The sequence below is a fragment of the Coregonus clupeaformis genome, chromosome 3 (assembly GCF_020615455.1).
Source record: "Coregonus clupeaformis isolate EN_2021a chromosome 3, ASM2061545v1, whole genome shotgun sequence".
NCBI classification, from domain to species: domain Eukaryota; kingdom Metazoa; phylum Chordata; class Actinopteri; order Salmoniformes; family Salmonidae; genus Coregonus; species Coregonus clupeaformis.
The window spans coordinates 42,943,029-42,963,923 of record NC_059194.1 but is presented as its reverse complement, the minus strand read 5'-3'; the positions used below and the strand labels follow the sequence as shown (position 1 = coordinate 42,963,923).

General features: G+C 43.2%; 2 protein-coding genes across 7 annotated transcripts in view; both read right to left on the bottom strand.

Annotated features, from left to right (window-relative positions):
• Positions 1-6,732, bottom strand: part of LOC121579075 (ankyrin repeat and BTB/POZ domain-containing protein 2-like) — a 28,532-nt gene extending 21,800 nt beyond the window's left edge. For all 4 annotated transcript variants that reach the window (XM_041893349.2, XM_041893351.2, XM_041893352.2 and 1 more), the window contains exon 1: positions 5,652-6,732. In XM_041893349.2, coding sequence (XP_041749283.1) covers positions 5,652-6,492 — 841 coding nt within the window. In that variant the 5' untranslated portion in view covers positions 6,493-6,732. The remainder of the gene's footprint in view (positions 1-5,651) is intronic.
• A 3,230-nt stretch (positions 6,733-9,962) lies between these two features.
• si:ch211-288d18.1 (USP6 N-terminal-like protein) overlaps positions 9,963-20,895 on the bottom strand; it is a 31,133-nt gene continuing 20,200 nt past the window's right edge. For 2 of the 3 annotated variants that reach the window (XM_041893355.2, XM_041893356.2), the window contains 7 exons: positions 15,130-15,178; positions 14,788-14,908; positions 14,419-14,513; positions 14,080-14,145; positions 13,158-13,257; positions 12,802-12,954; positions 9,963-10,994 (listed from right to left, as the gene is read on the bottom strand). In XM_041893355.2, coding sequence (XP_041749289.2) covers positions 10,420-10,994; positions 12,802-12,954; positions 13,158-13,257; positions 14,080-14,145; positions 14,419-14,513; positions 14,788-14,908; positions 15,130-15,178 — 1,159 coding nt within the window. In that variant the 3' untranslated portion in view covers positions 9,963-10,419. The remainder of the gene's footprint in view (positions 10,995-12,801; positions 12,955-13,157; positions 13,258-14,079; positions 14,146-14,418; positions 14,514-14,787; positions 14,909-15,129; positions 15,179-20,895) is intronic. The other variant, XM_045208717.1, reaches the window with a different exon arrangement.

The following is a 20,895-nucleotide window of genomic DNA, read 5'->3' as shown; positions in this document are numbered from 1 at the left end:
AATTGCTGCAAAAGGTGGCTCTACAAAGTATTGACTTTGGGGGGGGTGAATAGTTATGCACGCTCAAGTTTTCAGTTTTCTTGTCTTATTTCTTGTTTGTTTCACCAAAAAATAATTTTGCATCTTCAAAGTGGTAAGCATGTTGTGTAAATCAAATGATACAAACACCCCAAAAATCAATTTTAATTCCAGGTTGTAAGGCAACAAAATAGGAAAAATGGCAAGGGGGGTGAATACTTTCGCAAGCCACTGTAAATTACTGCAGTTTAAGACCATCCATAGAACGTACTAAATTATATGCCAGTGAAACTGAATATCATGCACTCAGAAATAATTCCTCTGCTGGAGGTGTAAAACACAAAAGGGGACATCCAGTGCATTCGGAAAGTATTCAGACCCCTTGACTTTTTCCACATTTTGTTACGTTACAGCCTTATTCTAAAATTGATTAAATTGTTTTCTTTCCTCATCAATCTACACACAATACCCCAAAATAACAAAGCAAAAACAGGTTTTTAGAAATGTTTGCTACTTTATTTAAAAAAATTACAAAACTGAAATATACATTTACATTAGTATTCAGACCCTTTACTCAGAACTTTGTTGAAGCACCTTCGACAGTGATTACAGCATCAAGTCTTCTTGGGTATGACGCTACAAGCTTCCCACACCTGTATTTGGGGAGTTTCTCCCATTCTTCTCTGCAGATCCTCTCAAGCTCTGTCAGGTTGGATGGGGATCGTTGCTGCACAGCTATTTTCAGGTCAATCCAGAGATGTTAGTTCGGGTTCAAGTCCGGGCTCTTGCTGGGCCACTCAAGGACATTCAGAGACTTGTCCCGAAGCCACTCCTGTGTTGTCTTGGCTGTGTGCTTAGGGTCGTTGTCCTGTTGGAAGTGAACCTTCGCCCCCAGTCTGAGGTCCTGAGCGCTCTGGAGCAGGTTTTCATCAAGGATCTCTCAGGCCAAAGAGTTCAATCTTGGTTTCATCAGACCAGAGAATCTTGTTTCTCATGGTCTGAGAGTATTTAGGTGCCTTTTGGCAAACTCCAAGCGGGCTGTTGTGCTTTTTACTGAGGAGTGGCATCCGTCTGGCCAATCTACCATAAAGGCCAGATTGGTGGAGTGCTGCAGAGATGGTTGTCCTTCTGGAAGGTTCTCCCATCTCCACAGAGGAACTCTGGAGCTCTGTCAGTGACCATCAGGTTCTTGGTCACCTGCCTGACCAAGGCCCTTCTCCCCCGATTGCTCAGTTTGGCCGGGCGGCCAGCTCTAGGAAGAGTGTTGGTGGTTCCAAACTTCTTCTATTTAAGAATGATGGAGGCAACTGTGTTCTTGGGGACCTTCAATGCTGCAGAAATGTTTTGGGTACCATTCCCCAGATCTGTGCCTCGACTACAGTCTTGTCTCAGAGCTCTACGGACAATTCCTTCGACCTTATGGCTTGGTTTTTGCTCTGACATACACTGTCAACTGTGGGACCTTATATAGACAGGTGTGCCTTTCCAAATAATGTCCAATCAATTGAATTTACCACAGGTGGACTCCAATCAAGTTGTAGAAACATATCAAGGATGATCAATGGAAACAGGATGCACCTGCTCTCAATTTCAAGTCTCATAGAAAAGGGTCTGAATACTTATGTAAAAAATGTATTTCTGTTTTGTATTTTTTATAAATTTGCAAACATTTCAAAAAATCTGTTTTCATTTTGTCATTATGGGGTATTGTGTGTAGATTGCTGAGAAAAATGTTTTATTTAATCAATTTTAGAATAAGGCTGTAACGTAACAATATGTGGAAAAAGTCAAGGGGTCTGAATACTTTCCGAAGGCACTGTATTTCAATATGTTATGCTCTTGTGAAGGCTGGCTGAATTCTGGCAAAGAGTATGTTCTTTTATCTCCGCATGTCTACAGATTATCCCTTCTCCCTATTTTTATACATAGTCCCCCCATTTTAGGGGAGCAAAAGTATTGGGACAAATTCAATTGTATGTGTATTAAAAAGTAGTAAAAAGTATTTGGTCCCACATTCATAGAATGCAATAACTACATCAAGCTTGTGATGCTACAAATTTGTTGGATGCATTTGCTGTTTGTTTTTGTGTTTCAGATTTTTTTTTGTGCCCAATATAAATGAATGGTAAATAATGTATTCTGTCATTTTTGAGTCACTTTTATTGTAAATAAGAATTTAATATGTTTCTAAACACTTCTACATTAATGTGGATGCTACCATGAAGGATAATCCTGAATGAATGAGTGAGTAAGGTACAGACGCACAAATATCATACCCCCAAGACATGCTAACCTCTCATCATTACAATAACAGGGGAGGTTAGCATTTCTTTGGGAGGGGGGTATGATATTTGTGCATCTATAACTTTCTCACTCATCATTTTCACAATTCAAATCAGGATTATCCATAATCATGGTAGCATCCACATTCATGTAGAAGTGTTTAGAAACAATCAAAGTGACCCCAAAAGAGTCATATTAGATTGAACACACTGTGGGAAGATGGGTGAGCTGAGGCTACCAAGCACAGATGAAGGTACAGATGACGGTAGAACACATATAAACAGTAATAACACTTCTAGAGTACTGTGCAATAACATACTATGGTATAAATGGGAAAGCCACATTTCTATCCGAACAAACAAAAGAGACTATTCTCTGTGTGATTGGTGAAGGAAAACAGGACCCCCTAACTGGCCTCTAATTAGTGTTCTGGCTGGTTATGTGAACCATGGCTCCTCTCTTTAACTCCTCGTTTCTCACAGTCCATCACACACACATGCACGCACGCAAACAAACAAAAAAGCACAATGGTCTTACAGCCTGCCGGTGGCTTAACCACAACACCCTAGGAGATCTCCCACTTCCTCCATTACAATATTACACCTAATGACTGTTTCCTGTCTGTGGGGCTCTGTGGGGCTTTCCCCTTAACCTTGACATACTTGCGGCAGAGCCTAGGTCTATGGTTCTGGGTTCTAGAGGACCTAGGAAACCAGTGACCTCAACACTTATCACCGTGATTGCTTTTCCATGGAGTGCATTTGTAACAGTTAGGGCAATTAGCCTGCTCTGGGACTTCAAGGACATATCAAGAGAGGGAATGGGGGAACATTTGGATGAAAGTTTTCTTTGATTGCTAGTTTTCTTCCTTTTCAGATTGTGTTAGTTCAGTACATTATCACAACATCATTACTAAACTCCAAAACCAGCACACCATTCTCACTCTCTCACTCTCTCTATAGAATGGGTCTACAAATGGTTAATGTGGACACAAGCACACCCTAATCACTGTGGCTAATGAGCTATCAATCTCTGCGCTCTGATCAACACACACACACACACACACACACACACACACACAAAACACACAGTGGCATGTATTCATGGTTGCCAAGGGAAGCCAGGCTTCCCCCAAAAATGTATATAAAATAATGTATTTGTCTCCCTGTTTCATAATTTTCCTTCAGTTCACAAGAGGCTGAATGTATCTCACTGGAGAAGGCATCTGAGCGAGCGAAACAGCGCTCTTCTGTCTCTGTATTTGTAGCCCATCTATCTGATGCTGTCTGGTCAAAAAGAGTATGATATTGTTGCTGCCCGTAGCATTGAATGCAAGGGAAGCCAGCGAGCATTTGGCCTCCCTTGATAAAAAAGTATACAATAATCGCCAATCAACGTTGAGCTAAACTGAGTGAGCTCAACTGTGAATGGCCCTGACGCATTAAAAAAAAAGTCTCAAGGGAAGCAAGTTTGGATTTGGCTTCACACCAATCACATCACATTAAGCCAAACGTCATTGACAGAAAAACATTTGAATTGTTGCATCTCGTTGTGTTGTTGTCCTTAGGTCTTGCTAACTAAAATTGGCCCTTTCCTAAATTAGCCATGGATGGAGATACGGATAGGTTCACTCTCTGTACTGGCTAATGATTTAACTGCGATTCTGATCCAACCATAAATTCATACATTGTACATCTGGCCTGAGAGGATGGAAGTTCAGTATGCAGCTAGATGTAGTAGTAGTTAATGTTAACTAGCTGGCTAATCATTGCCTGTGAATGAAAGGAAGTTAGGCTAGCGAGCAAGCATTTTAGCCAGGTAGCCCAGAACAACAAAAACTAAAAGTGTGTACAGTATGACCGTTTTGGCATCATGAAAGAGAGGAGGATGGCATTGGCGTTTCTCTACAAGTAGGGTGAGTCAACATGTTTTTTTCTACTTATGCACGCACGCACACGCACACACACACGCACACGCACACACACACACACACATACACATCAGTACCATGGACAGCCACATGATATTTTGCTTACGTTGATTGGACTAAATTGTTTTTGTAATCGTTTAGACTAAGCATAGGTGATTTAATGATGTTGAAATGTTGAAGTTGAAATGGTCCTGGAATAGTGGAGGCAGCTCCTGTTTTCTTTGCGACTTGTGTTAACTCTACAGTGTTCTAAATCAATAGTTGTTTAGTAGTCCAAAAATGTTGGAAATATTAACTTGATTGACCATGCTGTAGGTTATGTAACCAGAGGTGTAAAGTACTTAAGTAAAAATACTTTAAAGTACTACTTAAGTACTTTACTTTTACTTCACTACATTCCTAAAGAAAATAATGTAATTTTTACTCCATTCATTTTCCCTGACACCCAAAAGTATTCGTTACATTTTGAATGCTTAGCAGGACAAGAAAGGGGTCCAATTCACGCACTTATCAAGAGAACATCCCTGGTCATCCATACTGCCTCTGATCTGGTGGACTCACTAAACACACGTCTGAGCGTTGGAGTGTGCCCTTGGCGATCCATAAATTAAAAAAACAAGAAAATGGTGCCGTCTGGTTTGCTTAATAAAAGGAATTTGACATTATTTATACTTTTACTTTTGATACTTAAGTATATTTTTGCAATTACATTTACTTTTGATAATTAAGTATATTTAAAACCAAACACTTTTACTCAAGTAGTATTTTACTGGGTGACTCAACTTTACTTGAGTCATTTTCTATTAAGATATTTTTACTTTTACTCAAGTATGACAATTGGGTACTTTTTCCACCACTGCATGTAACTGTTTGTTACATGCAATATGCTCTCCAGTTTTGTCATGAAACAAAGGTGTGGTTGTCTTCTTATTGTCTCGGCCTTAGGCCTCTATATCACGGTGGCAAGACATATGAACTAACAGGTTATAGAGCAAACAATGCAATTATCACAACACATAGGTTGTAATTGTGCTTTTTTTCCTGGCTTGGCTTCCCCAGTGATTTTACCCAAGCACTGCTAATGACAACACACACACACACACACATGCATGCTTCTCATATGTGGGGTCAGTTTTTAGAAGGGCCTCTCTCTCTCTCTTGAATATTCTGCCTGAGTGGACTTCTGTTTTGATCCTTTACATCTCTGAGGTAACATAATTCTTCTGCTAGACTTCCAGAATGCATATTCACTGAAAAACCATTCCATTGTGTGCAGTCATAGGAGAAGAAAATCATTATTGGAAAGGGGTGTGTGTATTTAGCGCATGGAGAGAGGGAAAGTGATAATTGATTCACATATTGTGTCATCAGGGTTGGGGCGCACGCACGCATACACACACACACACACACACACATTTACCATTGGCATTTTTCCCGCATATCAGATGCTCGTAGTTCTGCATCACTCCCCACAGCTCCGCGTCGTTATTGACGACCCAGTCCAGGACCTCAATATTTACCAGGCGCTCCTCTGCCATCATCAACACCCGCAAGCCCACTTCCTCCGCCAGGCTCTCCACGCACGCGGTCAGGCAGATGGCTGCGTGCTCATGCACGCGCACTGACACACGCGTGTCCACCATCCACCTGAAGAACCGTCCCACCGGGAGGCTGAGCCCGCAGCGTGAGGACTTGCCGCGTTGACGCAGTGTCTCACCCGAGCTCATGCAGTAGAGAGAGATGGCCCTCACAGTGCCAGCCACGCACCGCTCAGCCAGCCCCCAGCTCAGCACCAACCGAACGGCGCTCTGCACTTCGAAGCGCGTGCATCGCCGGTGCAGCTCGCTCAGTCTCTGAGCCTCCCGGGAGATCCGAACCAGAGCCCTCCGCAAGAGCAGCGAGAGATGGCGGACTGCGTCACCGGAGAAAGCCACCTCCTCGCCTGCTACTTTACACAGGACTTCAGCGATCTCCTGGTCGGTCCAGGGGACCTCTTCCAGCGTCGGCAGACGAGGACACTTGGAGAGGATGTCCTCTGGATCCTCGGGCAGCACCGTGTTGACCGTGTCCCAACTGGCGTTCCTGCTGCTCAGAGAGCCGATCTGGTTGCACCAGGTCCCCCGGTGTGGGTGGGTCTGGGAGTGCCGGGACCTGGACGAGGAGAGGCTGAGGGACTTGCAGGAGTCCCCAGCTCCGTAGCCCGAGTCCAGACTCAGATCTTCCAGGGTCTTAGTTTTCCTGGGACTGCAGGTGCCTGACATTATTGTCGCTTTTTTGAGATGTGCTTCTGTTCTGAGAGCGCCGAAAGAGATTCGAAGGTCACTTTTACGCACTGCAAGAAATACACCCCATGAACGTTTCCTATCCAAGAATAGATCTATGGATAAATATAGTTAAATGACTGTAGATAAGTCTATTCAATCACTTGTCTAGTAGTTTTGATGTCTGTCCATGGATACAGTCTCGCCTGCTGCCAGTTGCTGCTCCACAGGCACATGCACTGCTCTGCTGGCTCTGTTAAATGTTACCAATAAATGTTAGAGGAGTGAGACCAATGAGAGTGAGACCCTTTGCGAGCACCAATCGGCTTTGAGAGGCCTTTGATCCAATCTAGGTTAGAACCAATCAGATAAATGAAACCTATGCAAACCAGGAGTGGTATCCTATTACAATACCAGCATACAGATTTACAGCGCCATCGTGTGGAAATGAAACAGTGCACAAATTCTTAGGGAACAGACTTTTTCCTGACCACTTGACCTGACCTGACCAGGACTCTAGCCCCTAGTTATAGCCAAGAACAAGGTGTTTCAGTAGGGCCCGGAGTCCTGACCAGAGAAAACTAGTCTTAAAATATGTGTTAATACTCTTCTACTAAAAAAGAGGTTCCCAACTAGGGGTACTAGGACCCCTGGGGGAAATTAGCATATCCACATGGGGTCCTTGAGAAGACTCATGAGCCCATAGGCCTACTGGTAAAATGCACATGAGGGGGTACTTCAGGGGTACTCTGTGCAGAGCAAAATTCAATTGTTGGTACAGTAACTGAAAAAGTTTGGGAACCACTGTACTAAAATACTCATGCATACTTTCTCATGTAAATAATACTCAAATACACAAAATTTAGAAAACATGTATTTGACAAATCATTATTGAACAGTATCAGGGGTTCATAGCATAGATTACACACTAATCATAACCACATCTGTTTTGCTTTGACTGTCAAACACCTTACAAACTAAAGCATATCAATATACAAACATGAATTTAGAATTCACACAAAACCTTTCTTCCTTAGCCTGTTTTTCTGTGGATAAATAGCAAAGTGCAAAACATTACCATTGAAATTGCTGTAGTCTAGAAATAACCTTTCAATTTCTTTGAAGGTAAATAAATACTGGGCTTCTGCAGTGGAGCACTCAGTCCATTTATTTAACAACAAGCTTATGATTGAAGATTATAATATTTTAGCTTATGATTAATTGAGGGAACCTAAGTAAACTTAGTCTTCATTTAACCAACCAACATCTGCCAGTTGACAAATTACATGCTATATGCAAATTATCCACTAGATGTCAGTAAAGTAAGCAAATAACATGGTACTACAGAACAATCTACCACAAACCATTTGGAAAAATGTAAAGGGCTACTTCAACATCATAATTAGGCTATTTACTACAACAGTAGCCAGTATTTAGAACTTAGGTGTGTTTCTTCTACAACACAATGAGTACAAAATATCTACATATTGCTCTTCTTACAAATACAAATTAGCTTTATAATACATTACAGCAAAGATCTAATAATCTGAAAATACATTTTTGCTAGATCAATGATAAGCCAACAAAACACAAAACATGTTTTCATTTTAAGCTTAAACATTCCAAGAATAGAAAATGATATTTAAATATGAATTATTCTTGCTAAATGACTAATCTAAGCCCAAAGTCACATAGCACCAATTGCCTTCGTCTATGCTTGTTTTTTGTTGTTGTGGATGACCAGTACAAAATCCATCTATACTAGGCCTACACCTAAAATACCAGGCATTTGGCCTCAAGTGATCTCAATTGATGGACTAAGAAATGAGGCCCCTTGCAGCCTTGTGAAGTTCTGAACCCCTGGTATACTAACGTTAGGCTGGGATTCAGCCTGTCGCGGATTTGGACAATGCACCATTTCAAGGTAATTTCAGATTGAGCCGACATATGCAGCATTTACCGTGAATGTGGTCCCCGCGAACAGGGAACATATCCTTTAAAACGTGCATTGCTGTCAAAGTGCACTCAGATTGAATCCCGCCCTTACTGTTGTTGTTGTTGTTGTTTACAATCCAAATCATCAGTGAGGCAGCTCACTCTTCATTATGAAGTACCTTGCATACATTGGGCCAGTTAGTAGATGGAGATTTCACTTAAGGACCAATGGAAAGGTCTAAAATGTGCAAACTCCGCCCACCCGGGGCACGTGGCCATGCAAAACGAACTTGCCAGTGTGGCAGGTTTCGTCATTTGAAAACATGAGCATTCGCTGTCCTTTCTGTTTTGTAATTATCTTTTCAATGACACTTCAATACATATCCTGTTATCAAGCCAGCATGATTCTAATTGCAGTACTGATGGTACAGCTTAAATTAAGGCATTTGCTCTAGAAGCAAAGATACACTAAATGGCCAAAAGTATGTGGACACCCCTTCAACTTAGTGAATTTGGCTATTTCAGATACACCCGTTGCTGACAGGTGTATCAAATCGAGCACACAGCCATGCAATCTCCATAGACAAACATTGGCAGTAGAATGGCCCGTATTGAAGAGCTCAGTGACTTTCAATCTGGCACCGTCATAGGATGCCACATTTCCAACAAGTCAGTTGTCAAATTTCTGCCCTGCTAGAGCTGCCCCGGGCAACTGTAAGTGCTGTTATTGTGAAGTGGAAAAGTCAAGGAACAACAACGGCTCAGCCGCGAAGTGGTAGGCCACACAAGCTCACAGAACGGGACCGCTGAGTGCTGAAGCGCGTAAAAATCGTCTGTCACTACCGAGTTCCAATCTGCCTTTGGAAGCAACGTCAGAACAATAACTGTTCGTCGGGAGCTTCATGAAATGTGTTTCCATGGCTGAGCAGCGGCACACAAGCCTAAAATCACCATGCGCAATGCCAAGCGTCAGCTGGAGTGGTGTAAAGCTCGCCGCCATTGGACTCTTGAGCAGTGGAAACGCGTTATCTGGAGTGATGAATCACGCTTCACCATCTGGCAGTCCGATGGACGAATCTGGTTTTGGCGGATTCCAGGAGAACGCTACCTGCCCGAATGCATAGTGCCAACTGTAAAGTTTGGTGGAGGAGGAATAATGGTCTGGGGCTGTTTTTCATGGTTCGGGCTAGGCCCCTTAGTTCCAGTGAAGGGACATCTTACAGCTACAGCATACAATGACATTCTAGACGAGTCTGTGCTTCCAACTTTGTGCCAACAGTTTGGGGAAGGCCCTTTCCTGTTTCAGCTTGACAATGCCCCCGTGCACAAAGCGAGGTCCATACAGAAGTGGTTTGTCGAGATCGGTGTGGAAGAATTTGACTGGCCTGCACAGAGCCCTGACCTCAACCCCATTGAACACCTTTGGGATGAATTGGAACGCCGACAGCGAGCCCTCGCAGCAATGTTCCAACATCTAGTGGAAAGCCTTCCCAGAAGAGTGGAGGCTGTTATAGCAGAAAAGGGGGGACCAACTCCATATTAATGCCATGATTTTGGAATGAGATGTTTGACAAGCAGGTGTCCACATACAAAAATAAAACTATACTAAAATAAGTATAGCAAATATTTTACAAAGGCTATCTAAGCAAACATAATGTCCATTGATAAAATATTACAAAACTACTAAAATGAAGTAAGCTGTAATGCTTTCACTATGATGGGAGAGAATGTGGCACTGTCCCTTGGAACTCCACTATGGCAGCTTCTCCTACAACATAACACTATGTTTCTGCAATGTCTGTCTTGTAGACAACAGGGGGGGGACTTAGAATGCTTTACAATGCTCTAGAATCGAACTGGCCCTTCTGGGTCTCCTGGCTCTCCTGTGTCTCCTGTCTGGGACCTGTGTTTGGCAGAGCCAAGGCCTGCTCCAAAAGCCGGGCCAGGTACCCATCCTCCGCCCTCTCCCCCACACCCACCAATCGGCTCTCACTATGGGCCAGGCCCGTAGGCTGCTGGGCGAGTCCGGGGGACACTGCAGGGCAGCTGGGGAGGGCTAAGAGATAAGGGGGCAACTGGGGCAGTCAGGGTCGGCTCCTCCATGGGGTATTGTGGAGGTGTGTTTGTACCCTGTTGAACTACGACCTGTGTCTCTGGTAAAGCCACTGGACCAGAGGAGCGCTCCACTTCGTGGTGGAGTGGCATAAGAATGGCAGGCTGTCCCATAACATTGTGCTCATTGCCCCCTGGTGGCTCATAAGGTGGTGGCCCAGCCCCAGCCTGGGGAGGCCCATCGGGGGTCACTTGAGCCTGGATGGTGTGGATGAGAATGGGGTCTTCCTCTTCCTCCCTATTGAGAGCTTCCTTGTCCTTCCTGTCCTCCTTAGAGGGGCTGTCATCTTGGGAGATTACTTCTGGCTGGTGGGTGATGAGGTGGAGACCCAGACCCCCTGCTCCTGGTCGTTTGGTACCCAGGTCAGGGGTGACTCCCCTGGGGGGCTTGAGAGGGGTGAGCAGAACAGGTAGCTCCAAACCCAGGGCCTTCCATGGCAGCTCCTCTGGCTTGGCTAGAGATAAAACACAGGAACATTAAAACTGAGGTAAATTATAGGAACTATGCTTTGCTTTACAGTTCTGTTTCAGTTGGCAAGTAAGTGTTTACCTGGTTTATGCTTAAACATTAAATGGTAATTTTGGGTACCCTCTTTCAAAAATACCACACAACTACAGTACCAGTCAAAGTTTGGACACACCTACTAATTCCAGGGTTTTTCTTTATTTTTTGCTATTTTCTACATGGTAGAATAATAGTGAAGACATCAAAACTATGAAATAACATATGGAATCATGTAGTGACCAAAAAAGTGTTAAACAAATCAACATATATTTTATATTTGAGATTCTTCAAATAGCGACCCTTTGCCTTGATGACAGCTTTGCACACTTTGGCATTCTCTCAACCAGCTTCATGAGGTAGTCACCTGGAATGCATTTCAATTAACAGGTGTGCCTTCTTAAAAGTTAATTTGTGGAATTTATTTCCTTCTTAATGAGTTCGAGCCAATCAGTTGTGTTGTGACAAGGTAGGGGGGGGTATACATAAGATAGCCCTATTTGGTAAAAGACCAAGTCCATATTATGGCAAGAACAACTCAAATAAGCAAAGAGAAACGACAGTCCATCAAGACATGAAGGTCAGTCAATACGGAACATTTCAAGAACTTTTAAAGTTTCTTCAAGTGCAGTCGCAAAAAACATCAAGCGCTATGATGAAACTGTCTCTCATTAGAGTTACCAGCCTCAGAAATTGCAGCCCAAATAAATGCTTCAGAGTTCAAGTAACAGACACATCTCAACATCAACTGTTCAGAGGGGGCCGCGTGAATCAGGCCTTCATGGTCGAATTGCTGCAAAGAAACCACTACTAAAGGACACCAATAAGAAGAAGAGACCTGCTTGGGCCAAGAAACACGAGCAATGGAAATTAGACCAGTGGAAATTTGTCCTTTGGTCTGGAGTCCAAATTGGAGATTTTTGGTTCTTTGTGAGACGCTGTGTGGGTGAACGGATGATCTCTGCATGTGTATTTCCCACTGTGAAGCATGGAGGAGGTGTTATGATGTGGGGGTGCTTTGCTGGAGACACTGTCTGTGATTTATTTAGAATTCAAGGCACACTTAACCAGCATGGCTGCCACAGCATTCTGCAGCGATACGCCATCCCATCTGGTTTGGGCTTAGTGGGACTATCATTTGTTTTTCCACAGGATAATGACCCAACACACCTCCAGGCTTTGTAAGGGCTATTTCACCAAGAAGGAGAGTAATGGAGTGCTGCATCAGATGACCGGGCCTCCACAATCCCCCGATCTCAACCCAATTGAGATGGTTTGGGATGAGTCGGACCGCAGAGTGAAGGAAAAGCAGCCAACAAGTGCTCAGCATATGTGGGAACTCCTTCAAGACTGTTGGAAAAGCATTCCAGGTGAAGCTGGTTGAGAGAATGCCAAGAGTGTGCAAAGATGTCATCAAGGCAAAATATGGTTATTTGAAGAATCTCATATATAAAATATTTTCATTTGTTTAACACTTTTTTGTTTACTACATGATTCCATATGTGTTATTTCATAGTTTTGATGGCTTCACTATTATTCTACAAAAATAAAGAAAAACCCTGAATGAGTAAGTGTGTCCAAGCTTTTGACTGGTAGTGTAACTAAGCAGTATCAAATGGTCATTATATGACCTAATTTCTCTCCACATGGGGGAGCTCATTGACAAGCCCTCATGAGATGTTTGGTCTCTGCATTTTCTACTGATTTAAAATTGTTATCCTTGTCAAACAGTACATAAAATCAGCTAAGCAGTGTGTTACCTGGGGGTGGAAAGTCCAGCTTCATCTTGCTTAGTTCCGCCATGGAGGCCTGCAGCTGATCGATGATGACATCATCACTGTAGAGGAACGACAGGGCGATCTTCTCCTGAAGGAACTCTCTCAGGTCCTCCAAATTCATCTTCAGGAGACGTTCTGTTGACACACAGATACAGCAAACAGGACAGGAGTCAACTTCATTGGCATTATATCTGCTCTAACAGAGACACAGGACAGGAGTCAAATATTAATAGCTGAGATTAATATTGTATTAGCTAAGAGTTATGTAATGAGTAGCTAATAGCTAATAGGCTAAAGTAGCTAAAAGGATACGTGTTAATGGTAGATGCACTCCTTACTCTTAAATATTCTAAGGATTGTGTAGGACATGGCAGTAAGAATTTTCTCTCCTTCCAGAATGTAGATGTCCCACAGGCGTAGAGTCAGGGTGAACGGGGTCTATGAGGAGAGGGAAAGAAGATATCTGACTTCCAAGAAAAATTATTTCCCATTCACAAAGTGGTAAAACTGTTCTTAAAATCAGTGGTGTCCAAAAAGACCACAATATCATAAGTCATGAGTTCACATAGTGTACATTAATAAGATTGTTTTGCTATCTGTCAGCACATAGGCTTATCATCCCCAGAATTACCATTATCGATCCATGACATAATCATTGATTACTAGGCTAATTATTTGTTTGTCTTCATCTTTCTCTCCCTCTCTTTCTCCCTCTCTCCCTCCGCCCCCTGCCTCTAGTCCCGTGGTAGTGAGGGGGGCTTGGTGGCATCCCTCCCAACCCACAGCCCCAGCCCCATCTCTGTGGTTGGCCCCAGCGGGACTGAGAAGCGCTGACAGCAGCATGTCTCTCTCCAAACCACCAAAGCCACAGGATTGTGTGTATGAACAGAGTAGAGTACACACTGAGTAGTTATTAAGCCTTGTGATTATGCTTATGTTATGTTCCCTTTATACGCAGTTAACAACGCTAATAAATGCTGAAATGAGTTTTACCTTGTAAGTTCATCCTGCTTAGAGTTGTAATCATGTGAAATGAATGAACGTCCATGAATACAATTGCAATTCTGCTATTTTAAATTACTATTGTCAGTTGAATATGAGGCTCACAGCATCAATTCTTTTACTACTTTCTCCTCTGCTAAAAGTTACAATATGGCAATTTAAGGAGAGGAGTTCTTGGTTGTCACGGGCCACTAAAAGGAAGAGTTATTTAAATCGGCTAAAAATGGCACCGGTCCTTTAAAACACACTTTCTCTCACCCTGTCAATGAAACACTGCAGGAACCATTTAGTGCTGTAGATCCCACAGGACATCTGTTCCCTGTCCTAGAGAGACAGAGGGAGAGAGGGGTGGAGGGAGAGAGAAAAAGAGAGAGGGGATGGAGGAAGAAAGAGAAAATGAGGGGGAGAGAGGAGAAAGAGAGGGAAGAAGAGTAGAAAGAACAATGGTCAGTTCTACACAGTAACACACATTTCAATGTAACTATATGCAATTACTGTAATAAACTCACTATTATGAAACATAATAATGCCATTACGTAATGTGTGTATGCATGTATGTGGTTGTGTGTGTGAAGGCAACCTAAACAGTGATCTAACCAGATGTTTCTTCAGCTTGGGGATGAGTTTGGAGAGAATCTGATCGTGGTGCGTCTGGAAGCGCTGCAGTTTGGGAAACCCAGGAATAAAGAAACCTTAGAGGGAGAAGGAGAGGGAGAGTGCATGATTAGACTGCTTCATTACCTTGTGTAAACACACAGATAAATCGAGTGGCTAGAACTCCATAACAGAATGTACTTACTAGTCAATTACTGTAATTCCATTTCTTTATTAAGTTTTTTTTACATATTCATATATTAATTCACTGGTAATGTCGCGGATTCCTATTATTGATTGGTCGGACCACCATGCATGACATATCTGATTGGTTGAATCAATGTTTACGGGATATCTTATTGGTCAGCTCACCGTGCATGGCATGCTTCTGATTGGTCAGTAGCTGTGACAGGGCCCAGAATGCGTCTTCCTCGTTCATGTACATCAGCAGCAAGGCGGCGACCTGGCTCATGCCCTGGCAGTAGCTCACCTCCTATAGGGTCAGAGGTTAGAGGTCAAACTAGGTCACATTGATCACCAGGCTACATTTGTCCTGATGTAGGTTTCGTCACCTTAAAGCTGGAGGCAGCTCAGTTGCCACTAGTTTTAGTGTTACAAAGCAGTTCATTGCTGAACATTGGGATGAATCCTAATGCAAACATTACGTAAATATTGACATTATTTATGACTGAGGGAAGACTAACACAAACTCACCGTGTTGTAGACTGAATAGGCAGACAGGATATTAAATAAAGACTGCTGTCTGTGTAGACACAGAGAGGAGAGAGGGAGGTCAGTCATTCAGAGACAGAGAGGGGTAATTGCCATGGTTCAGGCAACTTTCATTTCATATCTTTATATACTGTACATATGTAGGATCTTCATTTGATCACTCTTTTGTTGCTGAGAATTTTCCTGCACCACAGTAAAGGCAGATGAGCTTCATGATTTAAATAAATTAACTGAAAAGATGAGGGGGGAGGGGTGTGTCTCTGTTAACAACAGCTGGTGCACGGTCTCTAATGTTAAGGAAGTCCCAAGTTTTTGCTCGCCTGAGTTAGAATATCTCATGATAAGCTGCAGACCATACTATTTACCAAGACAGTTTTCATTTATATTTTTCATAGCTGTGTATTTACTAGTAAGTTGTGTATTTATTCCATGTGTTATAATTTTTTCCTATAATGTTTTCATCTTTCTCTCTACATTGTTGGGAAGGGCCCGTAAGTAAACATTTCACTGTTAGTCTACGCCTGTTGTTTACGAAGCATGTGACAAATAACATTTTATTTTATTTGTTTGGAATGATGAAAAAATAACATTAAATTGCTAATTAGACTGCGTATCTGTGGGTGTTTCTCAATATGCATACTCCCATGCTCTGAGTGCGTTCTTCAAGGTTCTTCTCTTGAGTACGTTCTTATTAGGACGAGAGTGTGGAGAACACATACATTTTACATTTGAGAAGCACTGCGCACTCCCGTGCTACTGCATTACCTTTGACCTTTTAGAGTAAATTGCATCATCAACATATCGGCTGTTCATCTATGCTGGACTTGCAACAACTACCCTCTTTAACTAATGTTAAATATCAAACATTTGTAGATCTGAACATCTGATTTACTTAAATATTGCACTATTGTCAGTAAAGCAATTGAGACTATTAATCCTTTTGTGTTTTGTATTATTTAGCTAAATAGAAATGTGGTTAATTTCGCTACTTTCCATGATGTGTGGACAATGTGTTACTACATTACACAAGCTGACGTTTTGACCACATGGAATTGGGGGGGAATTACACATCCTTTTTACCTCAGATTGGTGATGTTAGTATAAAAGTTTATAGTCAACACGATGACACAAGATCAATTGTTAAAAAACAGATCAATATCTTTGGTTTGTACTGTTGATTTTGTCATACTGTCATGACTTCCTCCGAAGCTGCCTCCTCTCCTTGTTCGGGCAGGCTTCGGCGTTCGTCGTCACCGGTCTTCTAGCCACTGCCACTCCTCATCTCATGATTCCATTTGTTTTGTCTTGTTTATTACACACACACACCTGGTTTCAATTCCCCTCATCAGTACCTGTATAAGTGTTCCCTTCGCCCCCTTGTCTTTGTGTGTGATTGTTTATTGTGGAGGTTAGTTTAGCTCGGTGGAGCTCTTGTATTTTGTATTGCCGGGATATTCACCCGTGTGCCTTGTTGTTTCCAGTGAGCTGTAATTTTCTGCACTGAAGTGTTTGACGAATTGCTGCGTACCGCTGTGTCAACGGAATAAACCTGTTTTTCTGTGATTTACCCTCCTGCGCCTGACTCCTTCAAATCACATCACCACACATACACGCTGGGGGTCGCAGGACTTAGAACTCAGCTATTATTTTATTTCTCAAATGGCATGGAAAATTCAGGGTGGTCTCTTAATAAATGGACTTGACAGTCAAAATATCACATAAATAGCAGCCAATGTTGTCGCTGTTGATAACCTATGGCGGGTCATGATTCGTTGAAGTTAACTATCAGAAAAAGTGGTTTGTTCCCTTTTCCGTGATGGCAGCCTCCCGAAATCAACATCCATCATTCCAAAATATAATGTCACAGCATGTATAGGTTATTCCAAGTTCCTGTGTGGCCTTTGCATAGTGTTAGTTTAAACAGCGCTACACCCCAAACGTTTTGTCCATGTTCTACTGATTTTAGTTTGATAGGCTGGTCATGGCTCACATCAACACCATTATCCCAGAAACCCTAAACCCACTCCAAACCCACTCCCATACCACCCCAACAGATCCACAGATGATGCAATCTCTATTGCACTCCACACTGCCCTTTCCCACCTGGACAAGAGGAACGCCTACGTGAGAATGCTATTCATTGACTACAGCTCAGCGTTCACCACCATAGTGCCCTCAAAGCTGATCACTAAGCTAAGGACCCTGGGACTAAACACCTCCCTCTGCAACTGGATCCTGGACTTCCTGACGGGCCGCCCCCAGGTGGTAAGGGTGGGTAACAACACATCTGCCACGCTGATCCTCAACACGGGGGCCCCTCAGGGGTGCATGCTCAGTCCCCTCCTGTACTCCCTGTTCACCCATGACTGCATGGCCAGGCACGACTCCAACACCATCATTAAGTTTGCTGACGACACAAAAGTGGTATGCCTAATCACTGACAACGATGAGACAGCCTATAGGGAGGAGGTCAGAGACCTGGCCGTGTGGTGCCAGGATAACAACCTCTCCCTCAACGTGATCAAGACAAAGGAGATGATTGTGGACTACAGGAAAAAAAAAGAGGACTGAGCATGCCACCATTCAAATTGACAGGGGCTGTAGTAGAACAGGTTGAGAGCTTCAAGTTCCTTGGTGTCCACATCACCAACAAACTATCATGGTCCAAACACAATAAGACAGTTGTGAAGAGGGCACGACAAAGCCTATTCCCCCTCAGGATACTGAAAAGATTTGGCATGGGTCCTCAGATCCTCAAAAAGTTATACAGCTGCACCATCGAGAGCATCCTGAGTGGTTGCATCACCACCTGGTATGGCAACTGCTTGGCCTCCGACCACAAGGCACTACAGAAGGTAGTGCGTACGGCCCAGTACATCACTGGGGCCAAGCTTCCTGCCATCCAGGACCTCTATACCAGGCCGTGTCAGAGGAAGGCCCAAAAAATGCCACCCTAGTCATAGACTGTTTTCTCTGCTACCGCACGGCAAGCGGTACCGGAGTGCCAAGTCTAGGTCCAAAAGGCTTCTTAACAACTTCTACCCCCAAGCCATAAGACTCCTGAACAGCTAATCATGGCTACCCGGAATATTTGCATTGCCCCCCCCCACCCACCCCCTCTTTTACGCTGCTGCTACTCTGTTTATTATCTATGCATTGTCACTTTAACTCTACCCACATGTACATATTACCTCAATTACCTCGACTAACCGGTGCCCCCGCACATTGACTCTGTACCGGTACCCCCTGTATATAGCCTCCCTACTGTTATTTTATTTTACTGCTGCTCTTTAATTATGTTTATTTTTTATTCAAACTGCATTGTTGGTTAAGATAGCTAGCCGTCTTCTGCAAATTGTCCTCTAACCAGTGATGTACACATTATTCCCAGATTCCGTGTGGTTTTTGAGCTGTGTTAGTTTCAACAGGACATGCAACCTCAGCTCCCCCTCTCGCGCAATCGATTTCAACGTGATAATCGATAGGAGTGTTTGACAAAACAGTGTTGTGTTTCTCTTTCTGTTTTGGTGACCCCTGCACATGTATGTGTAGATAGTACATTTTATGTTTAGGTTTCAATATATCACAAACTGTTTCTGCGTATTGGTTATTGATTTGGACACTTTAAAACTGTGTTTTAACATTGGGCTATTTATCAATATGGTCTTGTCAACAGGAAGCAGCGACAGCATCATTTTCAACTTAAGTTTTAGGAATATAAATTTAACTTTCAACATTAATTTCCAATGGTATTGCACTTAACTACTGCTTTAGACTGCCTACTATTTGTGATGCTAATCTTCATAGTCATGCTGCCATATCGTAGTGAGAGTTGATGGAAAGAAAATTGCCACGGTTTGCAATGATGAGAAAAAATTTGCTTTTTTGACTGCATGTCTGTGTCTTGCTTGTGTCATATACACTATATATCCAAAGTATGTGGACACCCCTTCAAATTAGTGTATTTGGCTATTTCAGCCACACCAGTTGATAACAGGTGTATAAAATCGAGCACACAGCCATGCAATCTCCATAGCCAAACATTGGCAGTAGAATAGCCTTACTGAAGAGCTCAGTGACTTTCAACGTGGCACCGTTATAGGATGCCACCTATCCAACAAGTCAGTTCGTCAAGTTTCTGCCCTGCTAGAGCTGCCCCGGTCAACTGTAAGTGCTGTTATTGTAAAGTGGAAACGTCTAGGAGCAACAACGGCTCAGCTGCGAAGTGGTAGGCCACACAAGCTCACAGAATGGGAATGCAGAGTGCTAAAGAGCGTAGCGCGTAAAAAATAGTCTGTCCTCGGTTGCAGCACTCACTACCGAGTTCCAAACTGCCTCTGGAAGCAACGTCAGCACAATAACTGTTCGTCGGGAGCTTCATGAAATGGGTTTCCATGGCCGAGCAGCCGCACACAAGCCTAAGATCACCATGCGCAATGCCAAGCGTCGGCTGGAGTGGTGTAAAGCGCGCCACCATTGGAATCTGGAGCAGTGGAAACGTGTTCTCTGGAGTGATGAATCACGTTCACCATCTTGCAGTCCAATAAATAATCTGGGTTTGGCGGATGCCAGGAGAACGCTACCTGCCCCAATCCATAGTGCCAACTAATGCTTTTGTGGCTGCGTGGAAAGCCTTCCCAGAAGTGTGGAGGCTGTTACAGCAGCAAAGGGGGGACCAACTTCTTATTAATGCCCATGATTTTGGAATGAGATGATCGACGAACAGGTGTCCACATACTTTTGGTCACGTAGTGTACTTGCCTAATAACATGAAATAGACTGCCTTTGTGTTGTTCTTATGTTTGCAATACTGTTACAACAGACAACAAAGTTTGTCCGAACATGTCGACCATGTCTTTTGTGTACAACATGAAGTTTCCCTCTCCATGTCAATGAGGGGGAAGCAGCAGCAGAGAAGTGGGAGCTACTTAGGCAGCAGAGCGGGCAGCAGCTACCTAAAAATCTACGTATCAATAGCAACACGGGTTCCAGAAAATCCGAAACCGCAGCCATATTAAATAGACTGGGGGATCTGATCCTAGATCAGCACTAAGACATACAGTGGGGGAAAAAAGTATTTAGTCAGCCACCAATTGTGCAAGTTCTCCCACTTAAAAAGATGAGAGAGGCCTGTAATTTTCATCATAGGTACACGTCAACTATGACAGACAAATTGAGAAGAAAAAAATCCAGAAAATCACATTGTAGGATTTTTAATGAATTTATTTGCAAATTATGGTGGAAAATAAGTATTTGGTCACCTACAAACAAGCAAGATTTCTGGCTCTCACAGACCTGTAACTTCTTCTTTAAGAGGCTCCTCTGTCCTCCACTCGTTACCTGTATTAATGGCACCTGTTTGAACTTGTTATCAGTATAAAAGACACCTGTCCACAATCTCAAACAGTCACACTCCAAACTCCACTATGGCCAAGACCAAAGAGCTGTCAAAGGACACCAGAAACAAAATTGTAGACCTGCACCAGGCTGGGAAGACTGAATCTGCAATAGGTAAGCAGCTTGGTTTGAATAAATCAACTGTGGGAGCAATTATTAGGAAATGGAAGACATACAAGACCACTGATAATCTCCCTCGATCTGGGGCTCCACGCAAGATCTCACCCCGTGGGGTCAAAATGATCACAAGAACGGTGAGCAAAAATCCCAGAACCACACGGGGGGGACCTAGTGAATGACCTGTAGAGAGCTGGGACCAAAGTAACAAAGCCTACCATCAGTAACACACTA